The 19531-nt window shown below is 41.1% G+C and overlaps 1 protein-coding gene across 1 annotated transcript in view; it reads left to right on the forward strand.

Moving 5' to 3' along the window:
* The window catches only part of FNDC3B (fibronectin type III domain containing 3B), a 145967-nt gene that overhangs the window by 37974 nt on the left and 88462 nt on the right, over positions 1-19531 (forward strand). The window contains exon 3 of the mRNA XM_062498916.1: positions 17823-17899. Coding sequence (XP_062354900.1) covers positions 17823-17899 — 77 coding nt within the window. The remainder of the gene's footprint in view (positions 1-17822; positions 17900-19531) is intronic.

The raw sequence follows: 19531 nt of genomic DNA on the forward strand, positions 1-19531 counted from the left end.
ATTGGCTTAGTAAGTCTAAATCCAGCCTTTGAAGTCAGGTCATTTGAGATTCTTTAGATGAAAAATCAACTCTTTATTTGGTAATCTACCCAACACCCTCAGATTTCAAGCTCAAATAAAATGCTGCCTTTGCTACAAATGATGTCAATATTGCCTGAGGTTTGTTTAAGCAGAAAGCTGAAGTCAGCTTGAACCAAACTTGGCAAAAGTGGGATGTTTTATTCATGTGGATGATTTGAATAATGTCCCAGAGTTTCCATGGTATAATTTTGTTGCACTTAATGTTTAAAGAGACCCCCATCCCCTTCATTTAGGGAAAGCCCTTTGGTTAGGATTCATGTTTAGGCTTATGGTGAGTGGTGTATTATTGCTGTGTAAATATAGACTTTTTCCATATGTACAAGCTCTCCTAACATTTATGGAGCTCTGCTGAGGGCTGCAAGGCAGTACCTGAGAGATGTGGTGCTGCCAGCAGGCAGCCTGGGAATCTGGGAGGCAAATGAACAAAACATCTCATGGGTTTCAGGGCTCCCACTTACCCTTTTCCTCCTGCTCGTCCTTTGCACAATGCCTTTTGAAGCTTCACAGAAGGAATTTACCCCCCTTCATTGAATGTGTCAAGGAGCCTCATGGAAAGGTTATTTGCAGACTGGGGTGTATCAGAGTAGAAAACTCTTCCTGCTTGCACTCTGTGCTTCTCACCTCCTAAAATCCCAACAACAGACAAACCAAAAAACCCACCTGTAGCCCAGCTACTGACTGAAATGCAGTCAGGCATCAGATTCAGAAGAGGATGTGGGATCGTGCTGATACAAGAACTGTGCCCCTTGTAGCATTAGTGTATTCAAGCAGGGCTGCTCATGGATTTTTGTAGTTTTGAAGGGTTTTTTTTGTTTGTTTTTTTTTTCCTCAGAACCTGCCACTCCATGAATCTGTTTGAGGCAGGATGTTTGATTAAGGATGTAGAAGTTGTGGGTCCCTCTGTTAGGGCTGAATTAATGAATTCCACAAGTTCAAAATAGCAATAGTTAAGATGGAGCACACGTTGGGCAGAGAGAAACTATTTGCTTCCATTGATTGCTTGGGGTCCTGGTGCTGTGTGTCAGAGTCTGTAATACAGAGACTTGTCAGCGTCCTGCAGCAGGAGCTGATGTTATAACCACAGATGGGGTGAAGCCCTGGCTTGTTCCTGCAGGGATGCAGCGAGCTGGGGGTGGGAGTGCAGACATGAACCTGCAATTCCCCTGCTCTCATCCCTGCCAGAATGGGTGACAGGAGGCTGGTGAGGGTGTGGGAGCATCTCTGTGCCCACCTGAGAGGCAGATGTGCTCGGGAGAGCTGGAATCTCTCCGTGTGTTTCTGGGGCAGGCTCCCGCTGCTGGCACTGGGTAAAAGCTGCAGTTTGCTGTTCCTTGGCCCAAGGGTGTACTTCAGTTTTAATTCCCACTGCTGACTTGCAGCCTGTTTGTCGTTGGTGATTGTGATTAGTTGCTTTAGAAACACTCAAAAACCCATAGCATTAGGAACCAGATAAGTATCCAAAGGCAGATTTGTAATATTGTCCAGAAGCTTAAGCTACTAAAGATATCACAGAATTATATTTAAGTGTATTTCCTCCCCGCTTTGCAGCTCCAGAATATTTTTTTGGATCCCAACCTAACAGTGAGTGGAGGGAGACAGCATTTTTTTTTTTTTTTTCTTGAGGAGCCCGTTAAGTGTGAGTGGGGCACAAAGGGGTGTTTGTTCTGGACCTGGAGCTGATGGCTGCGAGAGCCCTGACAAGGGCACGCAGTGCTCCGCGCGCCGCGTCCCAGGAATGCTGGTGTTTGCCGAGGGGATGGCTGGGCTCACTGTCCAAACAGATCTCTGCTTGCCAACTGGGAACATATTGCAGTCTCTGTGAGGCACTCCATCACGGCTTGAATAGCTCCTCTTGTGCTCAGGCACTCTGAATGCGAGAGAGAGAGAAATATTCCTTTCAGCTCTCTGCAATGTCAAAAAAACCTTTAGTGACCGTATGAGAGCATTGCCTTAATGCAGGGGGTTCAGAAAGGGAAGGAAGTTAAGAAGGGATGGGATTTTTACCATTTGTCGCTGTATTTTTAGATTTAAACTTTTCTTTGCATTGAAATGCTGCTGTGTCCGCTGTTTCTTGGGGGAAACAATTGAAAATGCACATTTTTAACATACCACTGTTTATTTTGAAAAAATGTTTGCTGTCACTAGCAAGTTCATCCCAGTTCTTTTCTAGGAGACTAATATAGAGCTTGTAAAAGAATTCTTTTCATCTTCTAAGCCTTCAGCTGTAGTTTGTAAACATACTGTGGTAATTTTCCAAAATACAAGTAAGGCCAGATTCCACAGCAGTATGTGCATTAGTTATCCATTACCTGTATAGGCTTATCTGGAGTCAAAGGATTTTATAAGAGCTGAATTCTGTGCTTCTTATATTTGGTTGTAGATAACTTGGTATGATTTTGGTGAATTGATCTGAAAATTATAATACATATTGAAATAACCTGAGGCTTTTTGCAGCTTAAGCAAAATTTCACCCTTGCTCCCTTCCCTCCCTCAAGCAGCATTCTCCCATTCCCGAGCTATATTTATATCTAACTTAAATAAACATGGATTATAATTCCTTTAAGTGCAGTGCTCATCTATTTTTGTTTTCAGAATGCTTCAGAAGCAATTTTGCAATTCCAGGGTTGGGGAGCTTTTTACATGGAAGGAAAAGCTGTTGTGAGGATTGGAAATGAAATATGCACTTGAAAACCAAATGAAAAACGCAGTTTTGCTCAGGACTTGATAGTGTGCACCCATTATCTAAGAAATAACAAAAATGTGTTTGTTCCGGGACTTTTGTGTGCAGGAGAGGGATGAAGGACTTCACTGCTGTCACTGTTTCTATAGTGACAGCTCATTCTCCAGGCAATATTGACATAAACTATAGTCAATCATTTATAGTGAGAAAGCATAAAGAAAGAAAACACCTAAGAGTCTTTATAAGCTCTTCACACTATATTATAAATTGTATGTGGAAGTTATTCACTCTCTGAGGTTTGTGTAGTTTGCTGTACTATGAGATGCTGATAAAATATCCAGGACGTGGTGCACATTTTTATGAAATACCTGTAAATGGCTCTGCCTAATGGGTTCAGTATGGTGTATTGCGTTGTAAAATATCTTTGAGTGCATGATGGTGAGAAATTTATCTTAAAGCAGGCAAAGTTAAATTGCAACAGCAATTTTTACCAGATGTTCCCTTATCTTTTATCACATATGTCTTGATAGTCAGAAGCCAAATGCTAAAGCAGAGCAACCTCTAAGCAAGTATTTAGTTATGGCTACATCCCGCCAGAATTTCATTTGGACCTGGCCTTTGTAGGAAGAATGGGCTAAGCTTGAAATCTGAGTGTGCCAGTGTAGGAAATATCCCCAGAGATGCTGCACCAGCAGCAAGCACAGGATCAGACTGGTGGGCTCCAGCTGTGGCTGCTCCAGCTGTGGCTGCTGCCTTGCCTGGCTGTGATACCAGCTGTAAGGACTGTGGTACCACATATTGTGCCAAGCTGTTTCTCTGATTGACATACAAAAGCATAATGTATTTTTACCAGGAGACTTGTATCTGGGGCAGTGCTGCCCAGACTAGCCCCCCAGCTGGCCACAGGTTTGCTCTAGTATGTGCAGGAAGATGCTAAAAGCATCTTCAGCTTGTCAGGTCTTTTGAATTCCTGGTCGAAGAGATTCCATAATAGCTACTGAATGTCACTTGAAAAGCCTGCCCAGATCCCATCAGAGTGGCACTGGAGTTTTCCATTAAATGCAATTAATTTTTGGCAAATTTGGGTTTCTGTAGGAAAAGCTCGGTTGGAGAATTATTTCAGCTTGGTTGAAAGTTGCTGCGTACTGATTTGGCACAGTGATATCCTTGGGTTTGGATGAATGTTGGAAAAGTGAACATTCTGCTGTGCATCCAGTCACTTTAAACATTTTTCTCAGTGGATCATCATGGGGCGTTTTGTATTCTGAGATTTCACTTAGGAATGGGATAGCTGAAAATTAACCATGGCTACAAATTTATGGGTTAAAATTTCCCTGTTCTTAATTTCTTCAGAACTATTACATATGAGAGCATAAATGTTTACTATAAATTTGACTTATTTTCAGAATTAGTTCATGTATGACAAGTAGGTGTATAACTGTGCACAGACATACAGAAATTGGAGAAAGGAAGGAGGGGAATATCTAAAGCAGGTGGTCTGGTACAATATTTCTATTGCACTGACACAGCAAAGTTTTTAGAAAAGATATTTTCCCTAATGCAGAAGATATTCATTTAATGTAACTCAGATGTAGGGCAAAATGTGAAGTGACAAACACATTTTTCAGAGTGTTTTGTTGTTTTCTTTCACTGTGGCTCTGGTTTGTTATATGACTTACTGAGTCTTAGATATTGAGGGAGAGTGATTTAGTGGATTGAGAGCTGAGCATCACTGCAATGTATTTATTTCCCTAATTCTTTCTCTTGCTATGTGATAGTTCCTCTTCTTTGCTGTGCTCTCCTATAAAGGGAATATTAGAGCTTACAAGGTGATGAGGTTTAGAGGTGGTTTAATGCTGTTTTGTGCAAGGGGTAATTTCTGATGCTCAGCTTTCTCTTGGTGAATAAATGTGACTGTGATTCTGTTGTGCAAGGCTGTTCTGCCAGCTCATGTTTGGGGTTCAGCAGAAAATACTTCATGCCTTGTGTTAAATTCTCTGCTGGACAGCATAGCTGCCTACAAACCAAAGGCTCACTTGCCTTCCAATGCTGGGGTAACCTGGACATGAAATGCAGTGTCAAGAGTGTGACAGAGAGTGTGTGCACAGAAAGAAAAGGAGATGAGGAAATCATGGTCAAATCTCTTTGCTTTGGAAAAAAAATCACCGTATTAGGTCTTTAGGGATGCTGCAAATAAAGACAAGAAGCTTGCTGGAGAAATACATGTCCGTGGCATGAAGTAGTTTTTTCTGAATGCATCATCTTTCTTGGCAAGAACCCCATTTCTAGGTCTGAAATAAAAGCATAGCAAACTTAGAAAACAGATAGAAGTTGAGTAAAACTGTTCTGAGTTTAAAATAATGAAATGAACCTGTTAAGCACTCCCAGCAAATAAAGCAACCAGTGCATTAGGTGTGTTGCTCCAAAAATACTTCTTTCTGATGTTCAGGAACTGAGTTGGAAAATATCACTGCAATCTTAACATCAGAAAGGTTTGTGGTAAACAAGGCAGTCTTTAACCAGAAAGGTTGGTGTTATTTTCTGGATTTCCAAAGAAAATAACATTTTTTTTTCAATATCTATTTTCCACTGATACTAATTTCTCTAGATTTTCTTCTTGACCAAACCTTATGATGAATGCAGATTTCAGTAACTTCTTGATGGGCAATTGCATGAGCATATCAGGGGAAAACAGTTGAGTCACGAGCCTGAGCCCCATGAGAATAGATCTGAAGCCAGCATGATGCAGAGTTACAGAATCAGGGCTTTCTTTGAGCTGTGGAGACTCTGAGTCACCAGGACAAATTGTTTTTGTTACTTTATTTTTTTTAATTGTGTGCTAGGAGGGCTAATGCACAAACTTGCATGACCCAGTGAGTTGTTTTGCTCCCTTTTCGATACTTTTGGATGTGCAGCAGCTCTGACTCCAGGTATTCCTGTCCCTTCATCCACACTGTTGTTGATGGCAGTGTTGCCTGGTCACTGAAATGGTTTAGGAACAAATAAATTATGTTCACTGCTTGAGTGGAAGTGAGGAGAAAGAAAAGGAAGAACATACCTGTGGGATCTTCCCTCTTTTGAGAATGAAGCACTCTGGTTGTGGGTACAATGCTCAAGTTGTACAGTTATACCTGTATGAAGTTTTGGGGACTTAGAAACACCATTCAAATTTGAGAGGTTTTGAACAAAATTGATGGTTTTTACCTACATCAAAAGTGGATAGTTGTTTAGGTGCAGAAATGCTAGGAAGAAAGATTTTCATTTTTTTAATTGCTTCAAAATAAATTAAACGAAGCAAAGTGGGTGAGATTTATATTTTAATCACTCAGTTTATCCCAACCCTAGAAGTGTTCAAGACCAGGCTGGATGGGACTAGGAGCAACCTGGTCTAGTGGCAGCTGTCCCTGCCCATGGCAGGGATGGAACTGGATGAGCTTTAAAGGCCCCTTCCATCCCAAGTTGTTCTGTGATTCTAAGATTAAATTAAAGCTGCTGTGCTCCCCATTTCTGTCAGGGCACACACAGTCCTTGCACTTGTTTGCACGTGCAAACCACAACGACCGAAGATACGTTGTAGAATTTTTACCTTTTGAAAATTGTAGGTTTATTTTTTTTTAAATAACGCACTACCCATGCTTTCTCAGCTTCCACTTCCCCTCCCTTCCCATTGGGCTCTTCCCTTCCTTTACTAACTGAGATGTTAGATCCTGACAGTAGAGCTGAAGTAGAAATTGAAATAATTCAGAGGACAGTTTCTCAACTTGAGGTTGTTAAGAGGAAATCAAGAGCATTCCTTGAATAGTTGTGAAGTGGCTAAATCCCTTCTCCCCAGCCCCTCTCCTTGCTGCAAATTCCAGCCCCTTCGGGCAGAGTTGTCAAGGAGGGCTCCTCTGCAGTGTGGGTAATCCCTTTGTGAACGTCCTCAGTCTGGGAAGGGCCCCCAAAATGGGATTATTCCAACACAACTGCGCCCATGGAGCCTCCAGAGCAGAGGCAGCCCCCGGCTTTTCTTCCTCTGCTGGGACGGAGACCTGGGAATGCTGAAAGGAAAAACGCTTCACTTGCATGTTTGAAAACTTTTTAATAAGCTCTGAAGAGTGATGGCCAGTTGAAATGCTCACTCCCTGGAGGACAGGGGGCTTTTAATCTCTATCAAGCGGCACGATGAATGTTTTGGGTAGTTAAATTAGTTTTGCAGTTGCTGTACCCAACAAGAAACTCCCTTTATTGCACCTGAAAATTCAGAGTATTTCAAATGTGCCGTGGAGAAAGAGGCCTAGAACTGTTGAGAAGTGTTATTTGGATAATTAGAATAATTTAGTTAATTACATGATATTTGGTTCTCATTGACAGTTAATTTATTTAGAAAGGGCAGAGTCTCACTCTCCCACTACATCATGCTGTGTGCTAGGAGTTTTTTATTTGAGACATGGGAAAATAAGAATTTATGCCTTATTTTTTTGAAGGATGCAATGCTGTCAGTAGCCCAGAGGCATGTTTTAAACACAACTCAACTAATGTGCTCTGTGTAAAGGCTCAGCTTTAGAAATTTGAGAGATGAGGTGAAAACGAGGGCAGGTGACAGGGCCCTTCAAGCATAACCTGGTGACTCACAGCCTTCCTCCTCACCTTGAGTGTTTATAAATGAGAGCAGGATGTGAAAAAGTGAGCTAGTGCCTTTCTGGGATGGCCACTGTGTAGCTGAGGAAGAGTCTCTGGAGTGGAAGCAGTGAGAAGGAACCAGAGCCAGCAAAACCAGCTCCCTGTGCCTGCTGGGGTTCAGGTGGCTCTCAGGTGGGATTTGAGCACCTTCCTTTAGTCCTGGCATGACTGCAAGATGTCCAGAGACCAGCAGCCAAGAGAATTGGAGCTCTGTGAATACGAGCTATGAGAAAAGCTTGGAAAATGGGTTTAGTTTGGGCTAGGGAAGGGCAGGCTTGAAAGAGATAGGGTGGTGAGGGATTTCAGGAAAGGCTGTTGGAATGGAAATAAAAGGTTCCTCTGTTTATGAGAGTGAAGCGGGAAAAGTGTTAAAAGAAAAGTGCAAGTTTGTTTCAATGCAAAGGCAGGTAGGCAATGGAAGACACAGGTGGGGATTTCATGGAACTTCAGTCACTGGAGATGCTGGAGAAGCAGCATCAGTCAGGAGAGGCTCAGGTGGAGCTGGTGCCCTGGCAGCTCCCTGTTTCAGGGAAATAGCTGGAGAAAATGCGCTGGTTGAGACTTCTCCGCTTAAGATGCAGCTTTTAATTTTTTAATTCTTAATGGGAATTAAATTGTGAAGCCCCTGTGAAGGAAGGAGGAGATGGCTCTGCCTCTGGTGAGCCAAGCTCAGCTGGGAAGCCCCTAGGTTCACCAACAGCATCTCTAAGCCCTGTGCTGAATGTCATATGTTACATCTTAGCTTGCATTTTTTTTTTGATGTTCATTTTGGTGCAAGTCAATACTGTAATAAAACTCCCAATAGAGGAACAGACCACATTAATATATAGCAAAATTTGATTTTAATACTTACTGAATATATATGCATGATATTTATATATATATATATATATATGATATGTATATATGAAATGTGCTTTTACTCCAGGGAGATGGCAGTTCACCACGAGCTCACAAAATATCCCAGCACATACCTGAGAAGCACCAGTATTGATGATTCTCATTCCCTGCCCACCCTCACACGATAGAGTGCTTGTTTGTGACAGGTGGATGTTAATTGCTGTGTTTTTGATGAGCACATTCAAACGGAGACTTTCAGATGATTCACTGAAGTTGGGGATCCAAACATGTCACAAATAAAACTCGTCAGCCCTGTGATGGTGATGGGTGGCACTGTGGCAGTGCTGGGTGGGGAAGGGAGGGTTGGAGGTTTGGTTTATTTGAGTTTTCACTGGCTGGCTGATATTTCTCCCTGTGGGTGGACAGGTGAAGAATAACCATCACCTAATTGCTGCCTTGTTTGGGGCAGGTGGAAGAGAACGTTCTGTGAAACTTCATTGTTGGCCAGGTTTGGGTCTGTTGCTGATTGTACAGTCCTTCTGGTGTTGCCATGGGAATGAAATAATTATATTGTGAATAACTGGAGCATTTTCATCTACTGTTGCAGGAAATTGGTGTTGTGTAATTACTGCTGCCTTTGATGGAGGTTGTGCTCAGAGCTGAGTGCTCAGTATTTGTATAAACCTGTTGCAGAGAACAAAACTTTATGCAAGTGAATGCCCTTTCCTAAATGTGGCTGAAAGCTGACACATGCACACACACACTACCCAAACAGCATTTATATCACTAGAATGTGTTGAAGAGCTGTCTCAAAACTGAAAAGGGAAAAATAACATTTTTAGCGATGTTCTCGTGGTTTGTTCTTTGTCTTTCAGGCGAATAGTGTCATACTGTATGCAAATGAATATGCTGTTGATAACGTGCAGAAGTAAAAGAATTCTCATTTCAGGACATCTGTTTCCCTTGAAACTGAGCTCTTAAAGGAGAGACATTAGAAGTTAGTCCACTGGTTATGTATGTCTGGTGGGAAGCTGATCTGGAGGGTCCTAATATTCCTTTAGCTCTTCATAGCTTTAGCAGTCTAAGTACTTCATAAATGAGATTTTTATTTTTATGCTAAAGCGAAGCCTGATGCTGACAGACATCTCCCATCATTTGTGTGGCTTGGCAGTAGTTACTTGATGGGTTTTCCTCATTTCTGAATTCAGCTTTGTGGTCTCCTTTTCTCTCTTGAAGCCTCATGCAGGGGCCAAGCTGCAGTTTCCTGTGCAAAGTCCCTTCTCTCTCACATTTCTTGGTAGTGCTGTTCTCTCTGTTCATCTGTGGACATCCTGGCATATTTCTGTCATGAAACAAAGGGCCATGTAAAGGAAAAAAAACATAGTAGATATGAGGAAGACTTAATTTTTTTTTTCCCCAAAACAGAGTATGTTTTCTGCAATACCCTACAATTTTTTTTGCAGCCTGAAGTTTTAGTCAAGCTTAAGTATTGCTTTATGACCTAAATCCTATTCTGGGTTTGTGTCCCGTTGCGTTCCCACAAACTTCCTGTGTGACCCTGCAGCAGGCATTTCATTGCTTTGTCCCACAGTTTCACTTGTGAAGCGAGGGGAATAACAGCCCTGCTCCAGCCAGATGTTCTGGGGATGGATTCGTGAGTCCTTGTGGGGTAATGTGGTGCTGGGTCACAGAAATGCTTTTGTGCTCTTGCCTCAGATGTCAGGATGTCATCTTGGGCTAATACTCCTCACGAAATGAATGTCTCTCCAGTTTCAGGTTATTGTGTTGTGGCTTGTGTGCTAATGGATTAATTTCAGATGTTTTCAAGTAGTTGGTTGTTCTCTTTGTTTCCAAAGTAGTCCTAATTTATTTAACAGTATTTGCCATTCAAGTCAACTGATTTTAGACAGATGTTTGTCTCTTGTGTTTCAGTCTAGACGTTTATGATTTACAATCTGTAGCCCATCTGGTGAATTGCCATGGGAATATGCTTATTTTCAATGCTTGAAGTATTGCAACATACTCTTTGCAAGTGTTTTTGCAGTAGCGACTGGTGAGCCAAGCATCAGAAAGGGTTTATTTTAGCAAAAGACTCCGACTTGTTTGTTCAGATTAGGACAGGAAAATACTCCACTTCTGTTACAAACAACAATAACAAAAAATGTTCCACTCGAAGATGTTGCCTGTAAATTGAAACTCTGCAGTGATAGACATATGGGTCTAGTTTAAAAAAAGAAACAAAACCTACCTGGGAATGTTGAAGAACTGCAAGAGACCTGAAGAGCCCTCCTTGTCCAGCTCCATTCTCTGTGGCTGAACAGGTTTCTCACACCTTTTTCAGAGACTTTAGTGAGCTTTAGATTGTCCAAGTTCCTCATAATGTGTAAATTTAAATGCCATCACTGCAGTGTATGGTCACTGATGTTTTGTCACTGGTGTAGGGTATGTTCTGGGACTGGGTCCTTGTCTCCAGGTGCTTTCTCCTTCCCTTCCAGCCCCACAGCAGGAGGAGAAGCTGAGGGATGCACCAGGAGACGATGTGCCATGTTGCTAAACAGCCTGTTGGCATTGTCTGGACTCTTCTCTGCTTGTTAAATCAGTCAGGTGTGGTGAGCCCCAAAACCAAGGTGCAGGATGGGCAGGTGAGGAGTGGGACAGCTCTTCATGCTCTCAGGATGAGTGTCTCCAAATTCAAACCACTTCATGTTGGAAACAACAAACATTTGATGCTTGAAAAGCTATTAATTTATAGTTCTGTGGTGGACAGAAGTGAGCATTTAACCTGATTTCCTCTCAGAATTCAGCTGAGATAGTGTCCTGTGACTGCTCTAGTACTGTGGTAGCTTTGGACAGGGCATGTTTGGGGCAGCTGATAGCTTTCAGTTAATTTCCTGTTTTTACAGGTTACTGCTTTATTTCTAGAGTACTCCCCAAACCAGAACACAACATCTGGGAGACACACATTGCAAACCAGCACGCTGCTGAGCAGGAATCTCGTGGTTCTGCCATGAGAGCTTTGGGATGCTGTTGTTTAACTGCAGGTTGGACATGCTGGTCAAGCAGCAAACACCAGGAACGCAAACGGCTTTCAAGAGGCTCCAGTGAAAACAGCAAAGGTGCTGCTGTGTAAATAACCCAGAAAATGCTCCAGGAGCTGTCTGCTGGATGTGCTTGGCACGCGTTTCTGAGCAGTTTGATTGGATGTTTGGTTGAGTGAGTTTGCCTGCGAAACTTTTGATGTTGAAAGCATCGGTGCAACGCAGGCTGGAGAGTGGCTGGTCCTGTCGGGTCTGTGGCTGCAGAGTCCAAGGGCTGAACCTGTCATCCAAGCATTTGGGGTTTGCAGTTTGGTCTTAATAATGATCATGTGCTGAAACTCCGAGACACCGGTGTGTTTTTTATAACTCGCATCAGTTTGGAATCCTATTTCTAATTGTATTTACAGCAAATCAACCTGTCAGTCTGTGAGAGTGAGTAAAGAACTGCTATATTTGTAGTCCTGGGATTTAGAAAAAACATCAAGTGGTCATAGAAGTCATGAGGAATTCAAGAAGTGTGTTGCCTACGTCAAAAGTGCTTCAATCTCCACTGTCAAACCCTGTGTTTGTATGTACAGAGGTGACTGTGCTCAGTGGTTTAGCCATGCACCTGCAGGATTTCTCTGGCTGTGTTTTTGTTTTGGTTTTTTTTCTTTTAGCTGTTCCATTTGCATTTAAATACTCATTTGTTGCAGCATACAAGACAATTTGAAATTTGTGGAACCATTTCTGTTAAACTTGAGGGTTTTGGTGATGTTTATGTATTCTTCAGAGGTGAAGGAATCACTTCATCCTACTAAACTGTGATCTGAAGAGAAAATAAGCAGTTGACGTGCGAGAATGTGAATGGGCTTGTGGCAGGCATCCTTTTAGTCACATCTTAGTGTGTAGATCAGGTAGTCTTAAAATATTGACGAATCTGTAGGATAAGCAGGATAAAACTCTCCCTGCTGCCTATTTCAGGCATGAGTTGGTGCCATGGGAATGGCCAAGTGCTGGACACGTTTCTTAGCATTTATCAAAGCACAGGTGACATTATTTAGGCACCTTTCTCTACCCTGTCCCTGGCAGATTGAATGCAGCACTTTTCTTCTGCCATTTCAGACTTCTCCAAAGCTATTTTTTAAAGCTGCCAACCCTTCAAGCACTTAATATTGTTAAAGCTACTCCTTTTCTCTCTAATGTGGAGCTGTTTTAATCTACAAATTCACACTGATCTAACAACAAAGTATTTAGATCTTGATCAGCAGCGGGTTTAAGACCCTGTGTCCTTGGAACTTGAATAACCTGGGAGTTGACTCTGCCTTGTACTGTAGGTGAGCAGAGTTAAGTTAGTGGCCAAATTAGCTCTTGTCTAGTACAGAGTGCAGTTCAAAACTGTGATGATCCTGGTATGTGAAAGCTCTTTACATCCTGTTTTAAAGGTTTTTACCAAGTGCTCTGATATGCTCGCTCAGGTTTGCTTGTGCTAACAAAGAGTTCCAGGCTGTGGCCAAAAGGCTGGGGAAAATGCTCACCACAGCTCTGCTGCGGAGGAAAGATGATGAATGGAAGGACCCAGGGTTGTTGGTGTTTTTTCTTTTGCTTGTCATCACCTTGTTTCATCCGTAAGCTGCTTTGAGAATAACCAAGTGGAGGGAGAAGACACGTGTGCCTGACAGGGAGCCTGTTTGTGCTTGTTTCATTGAGGAAATTGTTCCGGAACAGCTGCTCATCCATGTGAAAATGCAAACTCTTGGGTCCCAGCCAAGGTCAGCAAGCCCTGGGTCATTTGTTTTAGCAAAGCAGACCAATTTGCCCTTTAATTATCTCTCCTTTTCATTCTGTCACATCTCTTGCTCCATAGATTTACTTCCTGAGAAGCACCGCATGTGAAAGATGTGATACCAGTTCTGTTGTGTATCAGGGAGAGGCAGAATGATGTTTCATGGGTTAATTTTAACTCTTAAGCTTTATGAAGCTTAATGCATTTACCTCCCTGGGTTTAATTTTTCACTTAGCTAGTTCAGCAGGTTCTTGTTATTGAAATGTACAGGATTCTTAACGTCCAAATTCAAATTGCCAAATCACTAATTTTCATATTGTTTCTCTGCTAGTTCAGGTATTGTGTGAAATGGTATGTGTTTGCTGGAAACAGGGCTGAGAAATTCCTGAACTTCAGGAAATTTCCAGTAACTGCTCTCAGAATGGGAACTTAATAATGAAGCCTGTTAGAGTTTGGTAATTGCAGAACTAGAAACTCTGAGTAAAACACATGCCCATGTGCTGGAGCTGCATGTGAAAAGTATTCTACACAGGACATAATGAAGAAAAGCAATGCTCTCTAACCACTCATGAAAATGGTGTGCTAAAATGACTTCTTTGCCTTTTGATGTTATATGGAAGGAGAGAAGTAGGAAAGAGATGCTGCTGTAGCTAGAAGAACTGAAATGCCAGATTCTGGTTCCTGTAATTTAAGGAAAGAAAACTGGTTAAAGTGGTCTTTAATGCATGCATTAAAGGTCACTAGGGAACAAGAAAAAAGCATACTTATTCCAAAACTGGTTTTGTACAGGAATTTTGAAAGTGTCATGGGTTGCAACCCCAGGCTATAATTAGTCTTGAAAATCTTGGGACAGAAGTTTCTCAAGTACATTGTGACATTATTCCAGAAGGAATTAAAATGACCAGAAGAATTGTCAGTCTCTGGCAGGAACATCCTCTTGCCAGGGCAAGTTGGAGACAGAGGTGGAAGGGAGCCCTGTTTTGATGTGCAATAAAATAACCCAATAAAACATGGCACGAGAAGGAATACAATTATTATTGTTGTCATTTTTGTTAGACTGAGTGTGCAGGTGTTCTTTAAAAAGGCAGTAGATTTGCAAAGCCTTGTTGGTTATCTGAAATGGTTAAAATAATCGGCTCTGATGCCATCAGAGGGGTGACAGAGCAGCACAAGGGTACAGGTGTTTGGGAAGAGGAGGAAAGGCTCAGACTGCGGTGTCAAGGTGTTAATTATTTCTGTCACTATATGAGACTGAGTTGCTTCTTTTACTTATTCAAAATTTTATTCTGTTAAATATTAACGTGTTAGAAATAGGAAAACTGCTCTGCCAGCTGGGGACAAGTAGGGTCTGTCCCCTGCCTGGCCAGGTGGACGCTGGTGCCTCCAGCCTGGTGGCTCCTGCTTTTCCTCTTCTTTCAGAGGAGGGGGAATCATTTCCTTGCACCTGCATTTTGGACGGGGCAGCCCTCCAGGAGCCAGAGGAGATGTGCTGTGTTCCCGGGAAAGGAGTTCGATGTGGAATTTGGCCACTGGCTTTGTCAGCAGAGGTGGCCAAGCACTGCTGGCTCAGTGTCATTAGGAACTCAGCAGATAATCTGCATTTGTTAACAGGTTTGCAAAGTACCCCAGGGAGCTTCCTTCAATGTGCAGCATCTCTGATACAATGGATGGACGTTTTCTCATTTAAAATAAACTTTGTATTGAACCATGAGCTTCAATTAAAACTTGCAAGGTTGTGATTCCCAAGAGCGTATGTTACTTACATTCACCCTTTGAATGCAAGCAGCTGAGGATCATTCTCCTCTAAATTTCTGCTTTTTAACAGGTCAAAGCTATTTGAAATAACCAAAAATGCTAAAAAAAACCAAAAAAAAACCCCAAATGAAACCAAACAAAATTCAAGCCAAACAAAAGGTATGGTTTTGTTTTAGTGTTAATTAGGGAATGGTTTGATAACAAGAAGAATCTTTAATAATTGTTGGTACTTGTTGAGCTGTGGAGGTGGGGGTCTATTTTACTACCACTTGAAGTTGTTTTGATACCATTGATGAGAGGAATGCAATAATGTGTGCTAAAGTCATTTGGCTAACCCTGAAATCAAAGCACTGGAAACAAAATCTAGCTGCAAATCACCAGGCTGTCAGTCTTTTAAAACCTGTTATCCAAATGACTTTAACAGTTTGTGGGTCATATGCAAGGTTAAGCATCATCTTGCAGGGTGCACGTTCTGACGATAAAACACAGTATTGCCTTTTTTTTATTATTTTTATTGGAGTGGAAATGCTACAGTCAACAGTATCAGTGTGGGAGTTTGATTTCTTCCTGCTAGTAGATCACTACTCCATATGAGTAGTTGGCACAAGGTTTGGAGGGACAGATATGAGGCACATCAGAAGAGTGCTTCCTACTTGTATATTCTCTATGTAGCAACTCCAAAACTGTTCAATTTTTAAGTTTATTTCCAAGTTAGAGTAGCTATTTTTTGGTGAGGGGCTGAAGCAGGTTATGCACAAAGCTTCATTCTATGGAGCAACATATTTGTGCAATATTTAAATTATTGTCTATTTAAAAGGTGAACTCAGGAATTTTGAATTTATATCAACAGTTTTTCTTAGAGTTTTTTGAGTTTGAGAAATCACTGACAAGCAATGTCAGTGCATAACTGACATTGCAAAAACAGTTGCATAACTGTTAACTATTCATTTTTTCCAAATTTTCAAGCAAATTTTGCTGTCCTGAAAAACTGAAGAGCTCTTGATAACCCAGTGTGGATTAAATCCCAAAGAAAGCATCATTGCATGTTCACAATATCAGCCTTTGCCTTTTATGTACTGTCCAGCTTACTGTGGAGCAAAACTTGGCAGTGTGTACAGACCAAAGTGGATTCAGAGAGAAATAAACTCAAAATACATTTGCGGAGTTTTTTGTTTTGATTGGGAAAACACATTTATTCATACAATATTTCTGTTCTGAACCAATTGTCACTTCATATTTTTGATGGATTTAAATAAAGCCGTTTAGATGGCAGCTCCTTCCCAATAATCGCTTACTGTTCAGGCTGAATTTTTTCCATTGACACTAAAATTGTTGGCTGTCTGGGGAGACAAATATTGTTGTGAGGGCCATAGAGTAAGAGAGAAATCCATATGAGCTGAATAATAAGTAATAACTTTTTCCCCTTACTGGGCCTGTAGTGTAGGTAAAGTTCCCCACATAGTTAAGTATAGGAAAGTATGAAGTCCAGCAAAACCAGACCCAGAATATTTAAATGTAAGCTTTAGGAGTTCCTTTTGCCTTTTACACTTGATGATGGTTTCCCATATTTGAAATCTAGATGTGAGTAGTAAAAGCTGTAGGGGCTGGTTAAACTGCAAATAACTGGATAGAGAAAACAAACCAAGATAAGAGGAGGTAAAAATAACTCAGATGGCTTCCTGCGTGTAACTTGGATTTTGGGAGGTGAGAAGTTCTGCTGATTGTACCAGAAACAGCAGGAGTATAAAAATGCAGATGGATAGGGAATGACTGCTAATTTAATGTGGACTGGTTTTGCTGATATCAGACAACAGCCTGTGACTCAGTTTGTTGTTGGAGATTTCATTAGATTAGTCTAAATTTTAGGAGCAGTCACTCCTACATGCCATTGCATCCCATCTGTGCCTGAAATGCTTCATATGTTTTAGTGTTCAGCTTCCTTGCCTAGAATGTGATATGGTTTGGAGATGTTGGATGGCTTCTCCATCAGAGGTGGTGATGGAATTACCTTTTGTGTTTTCAGTCAAAGCTGAAATTCAGTTTGCAGTGACAAGGAACAGAGTCCTGCTGAGCTTCTCTCAAGAGTTTGTCGTTGGGGGAAAATGGGCTAATTAATAGTTCAGTGTCAGATTTTAATATGTAATAAGGAAGGAATTGAATTAATTTTTCTTTTACAAACAGTAAGCTCTGATGGCAAACATCTGTCTGATGTTTGGGAGGGTTTGTTTTACTGACTGCTCCATGGGGTGTTCCTGAAGTTAATGGGTGAATCAATGAGCAGTTGAGAGAGCTATTTCTATTTTATCTAGACAGTTTCTTTTAGCTGTGAGGCTCCATTTCCAGAAGCACAGTGGTTATGGCACTCACTTTGTTGTACTTGTACTCAGTGCCTCAAAATGGAACTTGCATGTTCAGGGCTGGATTTCAGAGTTGAAACCATAAGCTTCTTGCTTGTATAACCACATTCCAAGGTTAGTCTGAATAGCTGAGATAATGAATTTGGTCTTTGTGCATTCTTAAATAGATAGATAGTTTTTCACATATGTGACTTTTTTTTTTTTTGGCTACAATTGGACGTTTTCCTTGGGAGCTGCCTAATTCTAGGCTGCACAGTTTCTGCTTTGTTCCCTGCTCCTATGTCTTCTACAAGAATAACTTAAACAGAGTTCAATATAGGAATTGTGGGCTGCTAAAGGACATATTGTGTTACTGCTTAATGCCGTATAAGTTGATCAGTGGGTAATATAAAGTCTATGTTCTAGCTGTTTTATGGTGAAAATATTATTTCAGCAGAATATATGGTAAAGTCATTAAACAATGATCTTATTCTCAGAATGATGGCACAAGGCATTTTCCGTATACCAGAAATTAGTGGAGCTGCTCATTTTGTTATTGTGGGCTTCAAAAATAAAGCTATTTTTAACGTTTTCTAAGTAGTTATGCTTTTTTTTAACTGAAAAAAAACCCCAACCCTGATATCTTATTACTCTCTTTCTATTAGGACCAGCAGAGGTTCCCATGATGTCACCCAATGGATCCATTCCCCCTATTCATGTGCCTCCCGGTTATATCTCACAGGTATGCTTCTTGAAGAATTGAGATTTTTATTATTAAAATAACAAAAAAAATTAAAATGTGAAAGCAAAAGCATTGATCCATGTAGAGAAGTCTACTTGGTTGAAGTTTAATTTACAAGTCTTAATGAAAATGGTGATACACATCTTCATGCTCGTGCTCTTTACTGATAGTACAACCACATTTGCACAAGTGACCAGGGATGTGCACCTTCACACCCTGGTATTTGAAGTAGATTTGGGGTTTGAGCAGCAGCAAAAGCTCTGCACACAGACTGAGCCTATAAATGCAACTTGTATTGTTTGTGAGAGGGGGAGAAGCCATTGATGTTGGGTAAAGCCTCAAGTTTGTTGTGTGGCAGTCAGCAGGGGTAGGAGACCATGCAAGTGAGAGAAGGAGCCACTGTAGCACAGCTGATCCTTTTGCATCTTCCCAGCAGAAATCCTGTAGCATACGAAGAACTGGGGGTTTAGGCGTGTTTTCAAGAATAAATGTTATTTAACTATCTATTTATAGAAAAAAATGGAAAAGGTTTCACAAAGCTGTTAAGTTTTGGAACTCTTGAACAGCTACTGCTCTTCTGTGTAAATAACCCCAGATTACTAGTCTGTTCTTTCCATCTTCTGCAAAACTTAGACTTCTTCTGAGGTAAGGAAAAAAAAACCTAAAAGATTGATACAAAACGTAACAGCTGTGAACAATACAATAAATCCAATAATTTCACTTTGATTGAGACCTAAACCAAAACCTTCCTTAAAAGTGCACAAAGTATTTAATATATCCTTGATGAATAGTGTAAGAATTTTTGATAGATATAGTTTGGCATTTTGTTAAGCAGAAAATAGATGATGTCCTGGAGTCTCTTCCCCTCCCCAGGAAACATGTGAGCTTGTGTAATTCTGAAAAATGGTGGATGGCGTCATACTTAAATCCCGCAAAATACTGCAATCACTCTGTGGTATTTTGACTTCTGAACAGAGTGAAAACACACTTCCAGTAAGGGGGAATTTGTTAGCCAGCCTAGCAGAGAGGGAGGGCAGGATGTCAGGGTGGTCCCTCCTGCTCCTCAGTCCTCCCAAGGGGAGTGGTTGGAGTTTTGAGGCAGCATTTGCTGCTTAATGCTCCTCACGGGCTCTCCTAATTTAATAAACTGGCCTGTATCATGCAGAGGTTTATCTGAAGATTTATTCTTCCTTTGAAATAACACCTTTTTAATATTAAAATGTTTATGCCTCTCCACCTCTGTGCTGAGATAAATGGTTGGGTATAATTGGAATGCTCTCTAAACCAGAGGGATGAAAGCCTTCCAGCTCTATCTCTGTCTGAGCCCAGTTCTTCTGTACAGCTTTTTGTGGGGCACCGTAATAATTTCACTAAAGAAGCCTTTAAGTAGTTTCTTAACCAGAAAAAAATGCAACTAAAAACCCTCTTCTGAAGCAGTTTTTCCAGGGAGATGGAAATACTGTAAAGTTTTAAGGGGAAACTCTGTATTTGGCACTTTTCTGCAGAGGAATGTATGCTCTGCTCTGTGGTGAGTGAGCATCTTGCCGTTCAGACTGCTTCATATTAAATAGTAGTTGAAAGTCTGTAGTAATGAAATTAGCTCTTTGTTGTAATAAACGTCTCTGCCTTATT

This window comes from Cinclus cinclus, chromosome 10 (genome assembly GCF_963662255.1).
Source record: "Cinclus cinclus chromosome 10, bCinCin1.1, whole genome shotgun sequence".
Lineage (NCBI taxonomy): Eukaryota > Metazoa > Chordata > Aves > Passeriformes > Cinclidae > Cinclus > Cinclus cinclus.